Source organism: Acomys minous (genome assembly GCF_964271855.1).
Source record: "Acomys minous genome assembly, chromosome: 12".
Classification (NCBI taxonomy): Eukaryota; Metazoa; Chordata; class Mammalia; order Rodentia; family Muridae; genus Acomys; species Acomys minous.
Window position 1 is genome coordinate 52,655,052 of NC_140493.1, and position 15,284 is coordinate 52,670,335.

Genomic DNA, 15,284 nt, shown 5'->3' on the forward strand with positions numbered 1-15,284 from the left:
AGAGCCTTCTCCAAGAAGCCAAGACCAGAGAGATGTGCAGCAATTTCTACCCCAGCCTCACGTCCATAGCAACTTTGGCATGAGGAGCCCTGCATCCTTCTGCTGCATTGCCAGTGTGGACTAAATCCTGCGCTACCTCACAGCAGGGCTGTGGACTGGGCTAAGATAACTTTCGTCTTGGTTTGGGGGATGCACTTTGGCAGAGGGGCTGGGTCAGGGTAAAGGCAATTCCAAGAAAGGTCAAAGGCTGTGGCTGTGACCCCGCAATCACAAACACTAAGTTTGCAGTCTGGGTATCTAGGACAGCAGCCAGTAAAGGCTGTGGTGTGGGTCTCTCTGCTCTAGAGTGACAATGGGGAGAAGGGTGGCCAGCCTGGCAAGAGGGCAGTAAGCAGTCTCAATCGACAGTGCCCAGCAATGTGAGAGGTGAGAATCAACATCCCAAGTTTGCAAGCACACATGCATTGACATATGACTATACACATCGCATACACTCACACATGTGCATGCACACACATACACACACATACACACAAAACACACATGCACAGACACCATATACACACATACAAACACATGCACACATACCACACATGTACACACTCATGCACACATGCACACACACATACTATTTACAGAAGGATATAGAAAAATAATAGCATACTTAGATACCAATAAACATTTTAAATATTAATAAATTCAATGCTCTCATTAAAAGCCTGATGTTGTGGCAACAGATAAAAATTCAACTGTATGCCATTAGATTCCAAAGAGTTCGATTTAAACATAAAACGTTTAAATATATTAGCCAAGTGGCTCACACATGTAATCCTAGTATTCAGAAGGCTGTGACAAGAGGATAGCAAGTTCAAGGCCAGCCTAGGCTACAAAATAAAACCCTGTCCCAAAAAAGGGAGAGAGAAAGGAGAGAGATAGCTCTAAAGAAACTGATGAAAGGCGCCCTTGGGAATGACTGTACACCTACACTGGAGTGGTTTCATCAACAGCACACACCAGACCTCAAGACTAAGAGCATCAACAGAAGAAAGAACCCTTTACAGCAAGACACAATAAGCATGGACATGCAGGGGTGAGAGAAAACAATCTAGGAAGGAAAAAAAAAAGCCTGCCATTAAAGAGGGTCACACACACGGCTCCACATCAGGGCTCGAGACAGACTTTGCTATCTCTTCCTCAGCAATCATTAGAACAAGTAGGCTTCTTCTTCCTCGGGAAAACACCAAATGGCGGATGACGCCGGTGCGGCGGGAGGGCCCGGAGGACCCGGGGGCCCAGGATTAGGAGGGCGAGGCGGCTTCCGCGGAGGATTCGGCAGCGGCCTTAGGGGCCGCGGTCGTGGCCGAGGCCGTGGCCGGGGGCGAGGCCACGGGGCTCGTGGAGGAAAAGCCGAAGACAAGGAGTGGATCCCCGTCACCAAGCTGGGCCGCTTGGTTAAGGATATGAAGATCAAGTCCTTGGAGGAGATTTATCTGTTCTCCCTGCCCATTAAGGAGTCCGAGATTATTGACTTTTTCCTGGGCGCATCCCTAAAGGATGAGGTTCTCAAGATCATGCCAGTGCAGAAGCAGACACGGGCTGGCCAGCGGACCAGGTTCAAGGCTTTTGTCGCTATTGGGGACTACAATGGGCACGTTGGTCTTGGTGTTAAGTGCTCCAAGGAGGTAGCCACTGCTATCCGAGGGGCCATCATCTTGGCCAAGCTTTCCATTGTCCCTGTGCGGAGAGGCTACTGGGGGAACAAGATTGGCAAGCCACACACTGTTCCATGCAAGGTGACAGGCCGCTGTGGCTCTGTTTTGGTGTGTCTCATCCCTGCGCCCAGAGGCACTGGCATTGTCTCAGCTCCTGTGCCCAAGAAGCTACTGATGATGGCCGGTATTGATGACTGCTACACATCAGCCAGGGGCTGTACTGCTACTCTGGGCAACTTTGCCAAGGCCACTTTTGATGCCATTTCCAAGACCTACAGCTACCTGACACCCGACCTCTGGAAAGAAACTGTGTTCACCAAGTCTCCTTATCAGGAATTCACTGATCATCTTGTGAAAACCCACACAAGAGTGTCTGTTCAGAGGACCCAGGCTCCAGCTGTGGCTACCACATAAGAGTTTTTACAAGAAAAATAAAGTGGTTTAATTCTGTTAAAAAAAAAAAAAAAGAACAAGTAGACAAAATCAGTAAAGGTAGGAGCTGAGCAGCATTCCCAGCTGTGGGGCTGCTGGGAAGAAAGCACTACGGCAAGTGTCTACAGCATCTGCCGCTGCCCAGGGCACAACCAGGCCTCACAGGGTGCTTGCTCATAAAGGGCAGCTCGGCCCAGGCAGGGGGGCAGGGAGCATGCCAGGTACGCAGTGAAGTACACATGGTGAGACTCGGGACAGGGTTTTTAGGGAGGAACACTGCTGCTTACCCTTCTCCAAACGTGTGAACATGAACAGATGGGTTCAGAGATGGACAAGAAGAAGATGCTCACGGGCCACAGATAAACCCCAGCAAACTTTCAGAGTTAGGTTTAACTTTCGTGTATAATTGCTTAATTAAAAACTGAAATATTTGCTTGAGTGAGAGTGAGAGTCCTTACGACTCTGCTGAACATGGACATCCCCAAGAGGGGATTTTCACTGATTCTTCTCAAGGGTTTCTTTCACTACTACAAGCCTTAGTCTTATCATTCATGAAGTAAGCTAACAATCACATATGAGTGAAGAATTGCTTGGTAATGAAACAAGAATGGGTGTGACAGATGTCTGGTATATTGTACGCACTTGAACTTTACCAGTAACCGTCCCCTTGCCCCTAAGAGCTGCAGGGCCACACTGAGGGCTTCGCTTCTCCACTGTTTCTTGGAAAGTTGTTTAGAATGAATGAGGATGGGAGTAAGGGGAGCAAAGAAAGTAAGGAAGGGCACTCCAGCGCCTCCAAAGGCAGATGGCAAAGATCTTGATACAGAAGTGATAGGCTCACATCTAAAATATGGGGCTCAGAGCCCATCAGATGGCTCAGCAGGTGACGGTGCTTGCTGCCAAGGCTGACAACCTGAATTCCATTCCTGGACCCACAGGGTGGAAAGACAAAACCAGCTCCTCTGGCTGTCTTCTGACTCCTCCATATGCACTCTATGCCATGGGCCCTCCTGCCAATAAATAAATGCAAAGATCCAAATGGAAGGAAGGAAGGAAAGAAGGAAGGAAGGAAGGAAGGAAGGAAGGAAGGAATTAAGACAGACCAAGCCTAGTCAGAAAGAGAAGGGTTTGTACACCTTCATGAGGGAATGATCCAAGTTTGAGGCTTTTAGGAGATTCAAAGACAAGTCAGGTACCTGATTTTGTGGCAAAACAGGGCAGCACATTAGTGACGTCATAGCACATGGAGAATGTCAGACACAAACCACCATCATTTGCAGTAGATGTTCTAAGACTGTAAATGGAAGTAAGGGGCTCAGCTTGTGTTCACAGGGTGCCAGGCTCTGTTCCAACACTGGAAAACCCTCAGTAGAGGGAGGGAACTGAGCATAGGGCAAACGAATAAGACAAGGGAGAAGGTGTGTGTGTGTGTGTGTGTGTGTGTTTGTGTGTGTGTGTGTGTGTGTGTGTGTTGCCTCTTACTTTAAGTAGGTTCTATTTTCTCCTTGCAAATAGAGTAAAGCTTAGTTATATCCCTTAAGCCCTTCATAATGAAAACACAGGACAGGGAGGTTCTGAGATGAAGAGTCTAGGCACTTGACTTAAAGAGACTGGGACTCCAGTAGAGTTCTAGCCACAGTAGCTGCATGACCTTGGGGGAGTTATTTAATGCCTCTGAGCCTCAGTCTCTCATACTGCATATGTCCTTGTGTGAAAACATCAAGAAAGCCAGCGTGGCTCAGCCAGATTTTTCCAGGGGGCTCCAATGCCATGCACCTCCTCTGTCACAGCGCACAGCCCTTCCTCTAGGAATCTGCTTCTCCCCGTTTCAAAGACAAAAATTCTCTTTGAGAGCCCCAAGTCCACGCTCCCTGATTCTCTAGCCATGGGAAGCAGTACATGAGGCTGTGTTCTTTGCCCCTGATGATAAGGAGAGGAAGCAGCTTGTCAGCTAGGCCTGATCACCGCGGTATTAAAAAGGCAATACCAAACTCACTCAAATACAAAAGACCAGTGAGAATGAGCAAGGAAAGAAAAGAGAGAAGGTGCAGATTAGAATATTAAACCTTACAATGCCAAGACAGAAACAAGAGAAGAGAATATTATGAATACATTTTTACCAATGGAATTTAAACTTTAGCTAAAATCGACAGATTCCTGGGGGAGGTGGTGGCATAAAATCCCCAAAGTTGATTCAAGAAGGAATTTTAAAAGTTAAACACAGAATTATATACATATAGCATGACAATTTCAGTCCTAGCTACATGCCCAGGAGAAATGAGGACTTCTCTATTCACGGCCTATGTATAAATGCTCCCAGAAACATGATCCGCAACGGGCAAAGGGGGCCATAAACTCACTGTCCGTCAGCTGGTAAACTGGCAGGTGAAGCATGCCATAGCTACACAGTGGAATGCGGGTTAGCAAGTAAAGGCTGACCACAATGCAAAGCCCCGAAGCCAATGTGCTGGAAAAAGAGACTAGGCACAAAGCACAAAGCACAAAGCACAAAGCACAAAGCACCAAACATCAGTTGAGCCCATTTATGAAGAAATGTCCAGAGAGCACAAATCTATAAAGACTAGATGTCGATCAATGACTGCCTGGGGCTGGGAGTCAATTGGGAGAAGAGGAGAGAGACCACTGACATGGCTGTTGTGGAAGGGGGAAGTGAAACTCAAAATTGATGCGGCCATGGTTTAAAACTTCTCTGTGAACACATGGGAACCAATGAGTTGTGCCCTGTAAACAGTGTGTAATATAACATGCTAAATATGTCCCAGAGGAGGAAACCACTATTTAAAAAGAAAAGAGATAGCTATTGACTACTATCCATCTGTTAAAATTTCCCATGGCCTTCAACAGACATCCAGCATACCACCACATACTGCACAATGGTCCATAATGTCGCTCAAGACAGGGAGAAATAGACCCAGAAAGTCTTTACCTCACTATGACAGAGAGTGCCATGTCCAGCAAAAACATGGTAGCCAAACTGTGGATGGTAGAGGAGCTCTGTGGAGCCCTCTCCAGGTTCTGGCTGATTCTAATTAATGACAGTGAGTTGTGTTGTCATCAAGTACTACTGTAGCAGTGATCACTAGAATAAAGACAATTGCTCATGGAAACACCTTAGCCTGTTTGAAGTACAGAGTTCAGGCATTTTAGGATTAGCATGGGAAGTGAAATTTGAATGGCCAGCAGTAAAACCATCAACTTTATCTCCACCCATGGACACTGCCAAGGTGTCTGGGCTGGTTTGAAGAGGACTGGGCCCCCCAGAGATTCATAGATTTGAATGCTTGGTCACGTGGCCTTGTTGGACTAGGTGTGGCCTTGTTGAGACAGTGTGTCACTGGGGTTTCAAATGCTCAAGCCAAGCCCAGTGAGCCTTCTCTTCTGGCTGCTGCAGATCCAGTTGCAGGATTCTCAGCTACCTCTCCAGCATCATGTCAGCCTACATCCCACCATTCTCTCCATCATGATAATAATGGACTAAACTCTGAAACTGTAAGGCAGACCCAACGAAATGCTTTCTTTTGTAAGAGCTGCTGTGGTCATGGTGTCTCTTCACAGCAACAGAACACTGACTGGTAAGACAGCAGCATTGCTGCTCTCATGGCCTAGGGAACTAAGACTACAATCAAAGCTGCTCCTGAGCAGACTTGACTTCCCATGAAGTGGGCCATCAATGGGCTAAAGTCTAACCTTCAACGGGATAAGAGCTTAATCCAGGAGACTGGAGAGATGACTCAGCAGTTAAGAGAACTGGCTGCTCTTCCAGAAGTCCTAAGTTCAATTCCCAGCAACTACATGGTGGCTCACAACCATCTGTAATGAGACCTGATGCCCTCTTCTGGTGTGCAGGTGAACATGCATATAGAGCATTAATATACATAAAATACTTTTTAAAAGGAGTTTAATCTAGTACGTGTAACACAAGCAGGCATAGTATTGATAAGGCAGTATCACTGGCTGGCCTTCACAGGGCCAAAGTAAAAAGTAACAATCAACACAAGCTAATAGAATCTAAGGGGGCTACAGATGCACTTTCTCTTCGTGGTGCACAGACCGTCAACCTGCTGAGCAGAGGTACCTGGATTATCACGCCATCCTCCCTTCACACCCTGGAGGGAGCCAGGCCAAGAGGTGCATGTCCTCACAGGCATGTTATCACCTGAGGCCTGCAGCAAGGGACATTACCTCTGAGTTCAACTTAATCTTAAGAACTGGGAGGATGGTCCTCACTCCTCACAGAATAGGACAGGAAGGACATGCAGAAATGGAGGCACGCTCCCTAGGAAGCACTTCAGTCAACTCAGCTGCTAGGGCTCTGTCTCCACCGTGTCCCAGTGACTAGTGCGTAAGCGAGCCCAGCTGAAGATACCTGTTTTCTTTTGTCAGCTCAGCTTCTTGAACAATGAAAAAATAACTCAAAGAGGCATAAAGACAGAGACAGGAGGCTAATCGTGAGCAGCAGCTGTGACTGCTCCTACTACACTGCCCCCCACCTTCATCTCCTCCATCCTTTACCAAGTCCCCAGACCCCACAGAAGAAGGTACCTCTTCTGCTGATACTGCTAGACTGACAGTCCTGGGGATGGTGGGCACCAAGCCTGGAGCTGAGTGCCCAATTCTTAGCAGGGCACTGAGCCCTGGTGATGACCTCCTTAAGACTTGAGTGATAAGGGAGTGAAAACAGGCCATGGCTCCATCACAGTGTGGTTGCTAGCTCCAACAGACTCTTGTTTCTAATCTGCACTGAGGGCCTTGACTGGATGAAAGTGCACAAGACAGTGACAGAAGCCCAGAGCACTGGAACACAGTGAAGCACTCAAGGAAAGCCTCGTGAAGGATAAAAGGTTTATTCTGGCCGTGGCATCACAGGTTGCAGTCTACAGTGAGCTGGCTCTCTCACTTCTGGGCCTGCCTTGAGACAGGGCATCATGATGAGGGAGGCAGAAAGGCCCTCGTGGCAGCTGGGAGGTAGAGAAAGTAGCAGGAAGGGCCAGGGACAATATATGCCTATGCAGGCAACACGCCCAGTCACCAGTCACCTAGTTCTTATACCTTAATAAACTGTCAAACTGAACTCATCAGAGCACCGATCCACTAATAAAGGAAGTACCCCATGATGCAACCATCTCTCAAAGCCCACCAACCGGAGACCAAGCCTTCAATATACAGGCCTTCCAGGAACATTTTCAGATTCAATGATAGCAGCAACTAAAACGCATGAAACTGGGGCTGGGCGTGGTGGTGCACACCTTTAATCCTAGCACTCAGGAGGCAGAGACAGGTGGATCTTTGTGAGTTCAAGACCAGCCTGTCTGTGACGGGACTCCAAGACAGCCAAGGCTCTGTTACAACAGAAAAACCCTGCCTCGAAAAACCAAAATGAAACCAAACCAACCAAACAAACAAACAAAAACAAAAAAGGCACGAAACTGCCCTAGCCTTGTGGCAAGTGAGTACCTCATTTTCCAGGTCCAGCAGCCCCAGTGAGGACGGACTCTGGAAGCTGGGGCAAGAATTTTAGTAAGTGATAAGCTTCCTATTCTCTTCCTTCCTTCCATCCTTCCTTCCTTCCTTTCATTCATTTTCCCCCCTGGGCAGTAAGAGGGAGAAATGAAGCATCTCCTTCCGCTAAAATTTCAGATACTTGGCTTTCTCTCCACTGTTAACACATCCAGCCCTGTGAGCGCTGGCTCTTGCCTTCTGCTGTCTGTGGCTGATGTCCTGACCCTTGTAACCTTTAGAATGAGTCAACAGCAAGCAGTGCTAGTGTGCGCCTGTCATTCTCTAAGTGGTTTCTATATCCAATGACTTTTTTCATCGTCCTCACAATGGTCTCCAGAAGCTGTTCTTTCTCTTATTATTACTAAGGAAGAATCGGGCTCACAGTGTAAGTGACCCACCTCAATTGAGATATTAAATAATTCATGAAATCACTGTCAGAACCTGGGTCTGTAACCAGAGGGCCAGGGCTAATTCTCTGGATTCTTCTGGAAGCACAAGGTATGAATGCACCAAAGAGGTCCTGAGATCAAGTGATCTCATGGGAGCCTTGATCACTGCTTATAGTGGCTCTCTCCTGCTGCTTAGAACAACACGTCCCAGTAAGGAAGACAGACAAAGGAACAAGAGAGGACAAGGAGCCCAGCAAACAGAGCAAGAGGACAGGAAAATGCTGAGACGTGAAGAGTCTGGGTGCTTGTGTTATTCTAAGAACGAGAAACAGCAAGACAAGGTAGGACAGCAGGGGACAGGCTGGGGTCCTGCAGTGAGCTGAGGAATCATCTGAGGATGGTGGTGGCTGTTAGGACGGAAGGGTCCTGACCACTTGCTGTGTGACACACCCTGCATGAGTGTAACGTCTTTGTTCTCTAATCAGCTGTCACAGCAGCCCTCACTGATGCATTCTATTATTAGTCCACTCTACAAAAATGACTCCTAATGACTTGTGGTCATATCCATGGAGTATTGCATCCCTCAGCCCTCATCAGGGAAGCTTCTATTTGCATCAGATAGCGATTAGCATAGACCCACAACTGGCCAAAGGGTAGAGACTATGAGACTGCAGAACACGCAATCCTAAATGGGGTGTCTACACCAAACCCATCTCCTCCCGAGGCTCAGGGATCATTAGAGATGAGGGAGAAGAAAGAGTGGAAGAGCCAGAGGTGGTGGATGATGACAGGAACAGTGTCTTCTGGACACAGCAGGACAGCTGCACATATGAACTCACGGTGGTAGGGATAACATGAACAAGACCTGAGCAATTCAAGAGAGGTCAAATCCCAGCATGGAGGGCGGAGGTCGCCATACGGCCCCACCCTCAGCTGGGGAGCCACTGGCAATTATTGCTTCTGGGAGAGGAAAAGTCAATTTTCTTTAAAAGTGTAGCCCTTGGCAAGCCAATCACACTGCAATGGAAAACCACATAGCCAAGAGTATATGTGTTAGGTCCAAAGAACAGTCCACACCCCACACCTCCAATCTCAAATGGCAGTGCTGGTGACAAAAGCACTATGATCTGGTAAACAGAAGGATCGCTACTGCGTAAACAGAAGCCTAAATCCAGCATTCCTGAGAAATCTCAATAAGGCAAAGTTCTGTTTACCAGGACCTTCCTTCATCCCCTTAATCTACATCCAAAAGTCAACTACCTCAGGCAAGGGCATTTGGTCCCTGGTTATTCTAAACAGCCTGTTACCCTCGATCTGCTGACTGTCATATCAAGTCTGCTTGCTTTTCCACCATGTTGTTTCTCTCTGGCCCTTACCCCACCTCAAGAGACAGCTTTGGCAGTCTGATCCCCAATAAAACTCTCTTCCACCCATGGAGTGGTCCAGTTTGGAGGCTTCACAGTGCTCTCATGCCCTCCATTACAATATGGACAGCAGAAGTCAGACTTAATGGTTTTGTTTTCTTTTCTTTTAAGATACACAGTTGGGTGGGTAGGGAAGGCAGGCGGCTCTCAGAGGAACTGGAGAGAGGGGTGAGTAAGATCAAAGCACACTGCATGAAGTTCTCAAAGATCTTTGTCTTTAAAGTCTCTTAGGGGCTGGTGTACAGCTCAGTTGTACAGAGATTGCCTAGCCTGTATAAGGCACTGGGGGTTCAGTCCTCAGAACTGGAAAAAAGTTTAATAAATAAAGTATATGGAAGAGATGAGAAAGATGAGAGAGATATGAGAGAGAGAGAGAGAGAGAGAGAGAGAGAGAGAGAGAGAGAGAGATGAGAGACAGAGAGAGAGAGACAGAGAGAGAGAGAGAGAGACAGAGAGACAGAGACAGAGACAGAGAGACAGAGACAGAGACAGAGACAGAGACAGAGACAGAGACAGAGACAGAGAGACAGAGAGAGACTGAGAGACTGAGACTGAAGGTTAGGGAGCCAGAGTAGACATGAATCCAAGCTGACTAGGGTTGCTGATGTGAGCATCACTACAGGGTCCAGGGTAGTAATGAGTTCCCTGAATGGAGAGGCAGAGAACTTGCAAGGACAAATGGCTACACTGACACAAAAACAGCAAACTTGTATCTTCACCTTGCCCCTATATATCCATCAACTCAAGATGCACTGTAGAGTTACAAGCAAAACCCAAAGTGATAAAGCCTATCAGAGAAAACCACAAGGGAGTGTCTGTTGACATCCTTGCATTCAGGCAAGATTTCTAATGATCAAAACCTAACAGTGACTCATAGCTCAGAAACTGATAAAGTATTATTAAAAGGTGCTGCTCTTGGAACACGGGGAGATAAACCACACAGGAATGAGTGGTTACATGGTACATCTGATCAACTACTTGTAACTAGAATATGCCAAGTTCTCATAACTCATAGCTACAAAACCAACAACCTCAATATTTATGCGCTTTAAGAAATATTAAATCAATACTTATTTGAACAACCAAACACATCTTCTCAACAAAGAAAATTTACAGGTGGAAAACAAAAGAAAAGGCCCTTATTGACCATTTAGGAAAAGCAAATTGAAGCCATAATGAGAGAGCACTTCACATCTGTTAGGACTGTAACAATAAGAAGGATGTGCCACACCACCAGAGGCCAGAGGGTGTGGACAGCCAGTGATGTACCCAATAATACAGATGCGCCTCAGAGCAAGTGAGCTGGAAGGCAGACATTGGAGGAACATGCAAGAAAAACTAAATGAGTCTCTTCTATCAGATACTGTAAAACTTGTGTTTAAGACAAGAAATTAAAATCATTTTATCTCCCCCACCTTCTAAGACTTTCATGCCATTGTTTTAATTCCCACCCAGTAAAACTTTTGTATACACAGAGCCCACTGTGCTCTAGGAATCTGATGGCCTGGAACAGTGACCCCTGTCCCCTTGAAGCAATGGTCTCTTTGTCCTTTCTTGTCCTGGACTCTGAAGTCAGAATGACAGTCACAACCTGAGTTAGAATAAAGACCAAGTGCGTTTCCTGTCGGTGTGTTTGCTCATCTCAGTCCATCCCCTGATCAAGAGTAAAGGTGCCTTGTCCAGAAAACACCTCAGTTGGAGTGGTGTCTCTTTGCTACCCAGAATGTATTTCTAACAGTTAGCAAGCCAATCTACAGGCTTGCTCTCTACAATCTACAAGAGATGGCTGCTTGGGCATAGGGTTGGGGTGCAGGGATGAAGGAAGCATGGGAAGGCTTGGGCTGTGCTGCATCAGTTCACACACCTGACACTTCGATGCTTTGTTGGCTGTGAATGAAGGCCCAAACTTCGCCAAATTGCACACCCTTATATAAGTATTACTGTTTGCCCATCAACTGCACTTCCGTGAAGCTGTTTAATGGACTGTATGTTTAGAGTCCTCCCTACATTCATGCTGTCACCTTAACTGCCAATGGGAGGGTATTTGGAGTTGGGTCTTTGTGAGGGAACTGAGGTGGAGGTCACGAGGGTGAGCATCCACCATGAGTTTGTCATTAGTTCTGACCAGAAAGGACTAGTCTGTCATCTGCAAGCCAGGAAGAGGTTTCAGTAGGGTCTAAACCTGCATATCCTCCAGCACCCTGAGGAATAAATGTCTGCCACTGAAGCCTGCCTCTGATATTCTGTTGTGGAGGCCTGAGCAGGCAAAGGTGTTGTTAAAAGATCAACGCATGCACGTTCTACATCACAAGAACAGCCACGTCCTCAGAGGAAGATATGACACAGCTTTGGGGCCTGCGTCTGTACCTGGGCCTTTGGCTGTGCTCCTGTCAGTGATACTGTGTTCTGGCTGCCTGCTGGCAGAGGAAAAGTGGACCGTGTTTAGCCAACATGGTGTGGGAATGACATCATGGCACACCAGGGGTTGGGAGGATTGTCTAGGCTCGACATTTGTCTCCACTGCACACAGACACACAAAATTAAAGGGACTAGCTCTGCAGCCATTGCGTCCCCTTCACAGGCGTTCCAGCAGTTTAGATCCACTATATATCTTGTCAGTTTAATCTGATAGTTTTATTAATATTAGTCTGATAACTGGCACGTGTGTGATTTAGGCAAATGATTTCACAAATAGAAGATATAAGCATAGGACTCCATACTGAGTTTCATATATAATGCACACTGAAATTGTTTACTCTCGTACTAGTCATACGGACAGTAGAGATAAAAATAAAAAAATATAAAAATATAAAAACTTGGTTGCCAAACCTTTGCCACAAGGGAGCTGGCCACTGAAAGCCAAATGTCCCCAGCCCATCGTGACCCTCGCCTCATCTAAGTACAAACGCACCAGAAACATATGTCCTTGTAAAATACACCTTATAGGCCTTACCACCTGGACTCTTCACAACACCAACCATGGGTTCTTTGATGTATAGGGACACACAGAACCAGGTCCACCTACTGGGAGACATAATGGTTCCCAAAGCTCCCTGAAGACAGCTACAGAAATCAACTTGATTGCCAGTGCCCTATCTTGTTCAGCATCCACACAGGAGACAAGCAAAGGTATCAGATGGCTGCACATGTCCAGCTGCCCCATCCCAAATGCTCTGAGACCAGAGGGAATGATGTTTGACTAGGAAAAAGCCCAGACCTGACCACCTGATAGGATAAGAGATGAGAAGTGCCTAAATGGAAAATCAGAACAGTGCAAGGCAAGGCATGGGCCAAGACCACTGGAACAGCAGCAGATCAGTCCTCTGAGCCTGCGGTCACTAGATTCACTGCCACTTGGCACATCCTGTTTGTGATGGCAGCTATGTTCATGTTCACTATCCAGGGAAATCAGAAATAACCAAATCAACCAAAATCTTTCCCCTCACTCAGGAAAATCACAAAGACTTTTTGCAAGTGCCACTGCTGCCTGGTGAACTGTCTGTGCCTGGTGGCGTCTGCGCTCAGTTCCCTGGGCTTGTGACATACACAAGACCGTCAAGGCATTCTACACACACAGGCAAGATCTAGGCTGGATTCTCTTCCTCCTTCATCACTTCCTTCATTGGCGCGCGCATGCACACACACACACACACACACACACACACACACACACACAGAGAGAGAGAGAGAGAGAGAGAGAGAGAGAGAGAGAGAGAGAGAGAGAGAGAGAGAGACTGTATCTCCAGACAGACAGCCTTCACTTGGTACACACAAACACTTTCTCTTGTTCTCTTTCACTCCAGGAGGACACTGTTGCTCCAATGCCTGTCTCCACCTCTTTCTGCAGCGTCTCCTCAACCTAAAAACCTATTTCTGACCCACTTACGTCTTCCGCATCTTCCCTGTAAATGCAAGCATAGCAAGGACATCTTAGAAATTGTCTAAGATTAAGACAGGCCCTTTCTGTGGACAAAGAACAAAGATCTGTGTGCGCTGGACAGCCTTGCTCCACTCGAGCCTAATTCCGGTGATGTGCACTACGAGAGAGTGCCAGCTGAGAGGCGGCTGAGTTCAGTTGCCAGGTGCTGAAACTGGACTTTGGCGTGTGAAAAAAGGTATGGACAGGGCACTGAGTATTCCGGAAGTATGACATGGTGATTGACAGCTCCTGCAAGAGCTGAGGGAGTAGTTGCAGGCATTCTGGACATAGAGCCAGGAGCCACCATTCCATCAGGTTGTGTGGGGGAGCAGGACAATACGGTATGCGTCAGGTGGTGCTGAGGGGCTGGCGAGCCTGGAGCATGTACCGGAGGAGGAGGCTTCTGTGCATTCTAATGAGAAGTGGCTACTCTGAATAGGGCAAAGGGCTGTGCTCCTCAAGAGAGCATCCCTCTCTCCAAGGCCATAAGAACAGCAGACAAGAACACAGACAGAACCCTCAATCTATAACTATTTTTTCCCATGAAACTTGAGATCTCATTTGAGCCCTACTGTGCCCACCTGACCTTGGTTACCAGGCACAGGGCTGGAGCAAAACCCTGAGGCAACCCCAACATCTTACAAACTGAAACAAACAAACAAACAAAAACAGGATGACCAAATCTTTAGGAGCCTCAGCCCTTTTGGTGACCTTGGCATCAGACCAGTCTCTGTGCAGCTGGTCTGGCATAGTCTCATTGTGGGTCCTTAGCAGGCCACACCTCTCTGTCCTCCTCTGTGCACCCTGAAAGAGTGCATCTTGGACCAGCTCAGGAGGAGTGACAATTTACTGGGGAAAGGCCCAATGTTTCTTCTAATTAATCCAATGAGGCTGTGTGTGGATCCAGGAGCTGAGAGGGAGAAGATAAAAAGCTGGGAGGATGAGAGGCCTTCTTAAGTGTGCCACTGTTTTGGAAAGAAGAGAGACAACTCATTGTACATGGAGCACTTTATACTCCAAAGATGCCGCTTATCCTGTGATATTCCAAAGACAGTAGATTTTCCTCATGAGAGCTAAAAATAGTTTAACTCTGATTAGTCCCAATAGCAACAACCGCGTTTGTCCACAGAAGCTTGGACCAGCCTGGGCTGTGAAAGTTGCCATGGAAACAAGCGCGGTATAGAAGGTGCCATGATCAAGGGCACATGGAAATAACTGTCTTCGAGGCCTCCTAGGACCGAGATAACCTGGGGAAACAGACTGTTCTGAGGGGAGGGAGCAGAAGAGCTAATCCTGAACCTCAAGAGGCAGTCTGCAAAGATCTGCCCACTAACAGCATGCCACCTTCTATCCTATAGTTTGGGAGTTTGTCCTATTTTCAGATAAATGCAAACAAATAGGTGGGGGGTAGTATTTGGGAGAAAATACAAACCCTCAAATCAGTCAGAGGTGGGGGACAGCAGGGGACACACTGCACAGTGACCGCTGGGACCACTTAGATCTCAGGAACAAAATGAGGTAACAGGACCAGTGCCAGAGAAGAGCCATATGACAGTGTCAGGCACCCAGGGAACGAAACCTAGGAGTAATATTGAGCAGAAGGCAAGGTGCCCTGCAGGCTGCTGTGGCCGGACACCAGGAGCAGAGAGAAGCAAGGCAGTGCAGGCTGCACACGGGCAGCTCATAGTACAATATCAGGGCTGGGAGGTTCAGACAGCAGAACGTCCAGGAGTTCTAGGCCAGCCTGAGATACATTATGAAACCCCAGCTCAAAAAACTAAGTAAGCAAATAGAGACATCCAGAGTAATGTCAGTGACAAGAGGGGTACCACCAACGATCTTGGCCTATGGAGCCACTCACAGACATCCTTAGGTTTGCTCTGAGGAG

The 15,284-nt window shown here is 47.3% G+C and overlaps 2 protein-coding genes across 2 annotated transcripts in view; one reads left to right on the top strand and one right to left on the bottom strand.

Moving 5' to 3' along the window:
- The window catches only part of TRAPPC9 (trafficking protein particle complex subunit 9), a 445,876-nt gene that overhangs the window by 116,725 nt on the left and 313,867 nt on the right, over window positions 1–15,284 (bottom strand). The gene's annotated exons all lie outside the window — the stretch shown is intronic.
- LOC311578348 (small ribosomal subunit protein uS5-like) lies at window positions 1,223–2,185 on the top strand. Its single transcript, XM_084748198.1, has one exon. It carries the CDS (start codon window positions 1,245–1,247, stop codon window positions 2,124–2,126), a length of 882 nt encoding a protein of 293 aa, XP_084604324.1. The 5' UTR covers window positions 1,223–1,244; the 3' UTR covers window positions 2,127–2,185.

Excerpts from the sequence above, each read along its gene's own strand:
- LOC311578348 (XM_084748198.1), top strand. The coding sequence starts at position 1,245 with ATGGCGGATGACGCCGGTGCGGCGGGAGGGCCCGGAGGACCCGGGGGC.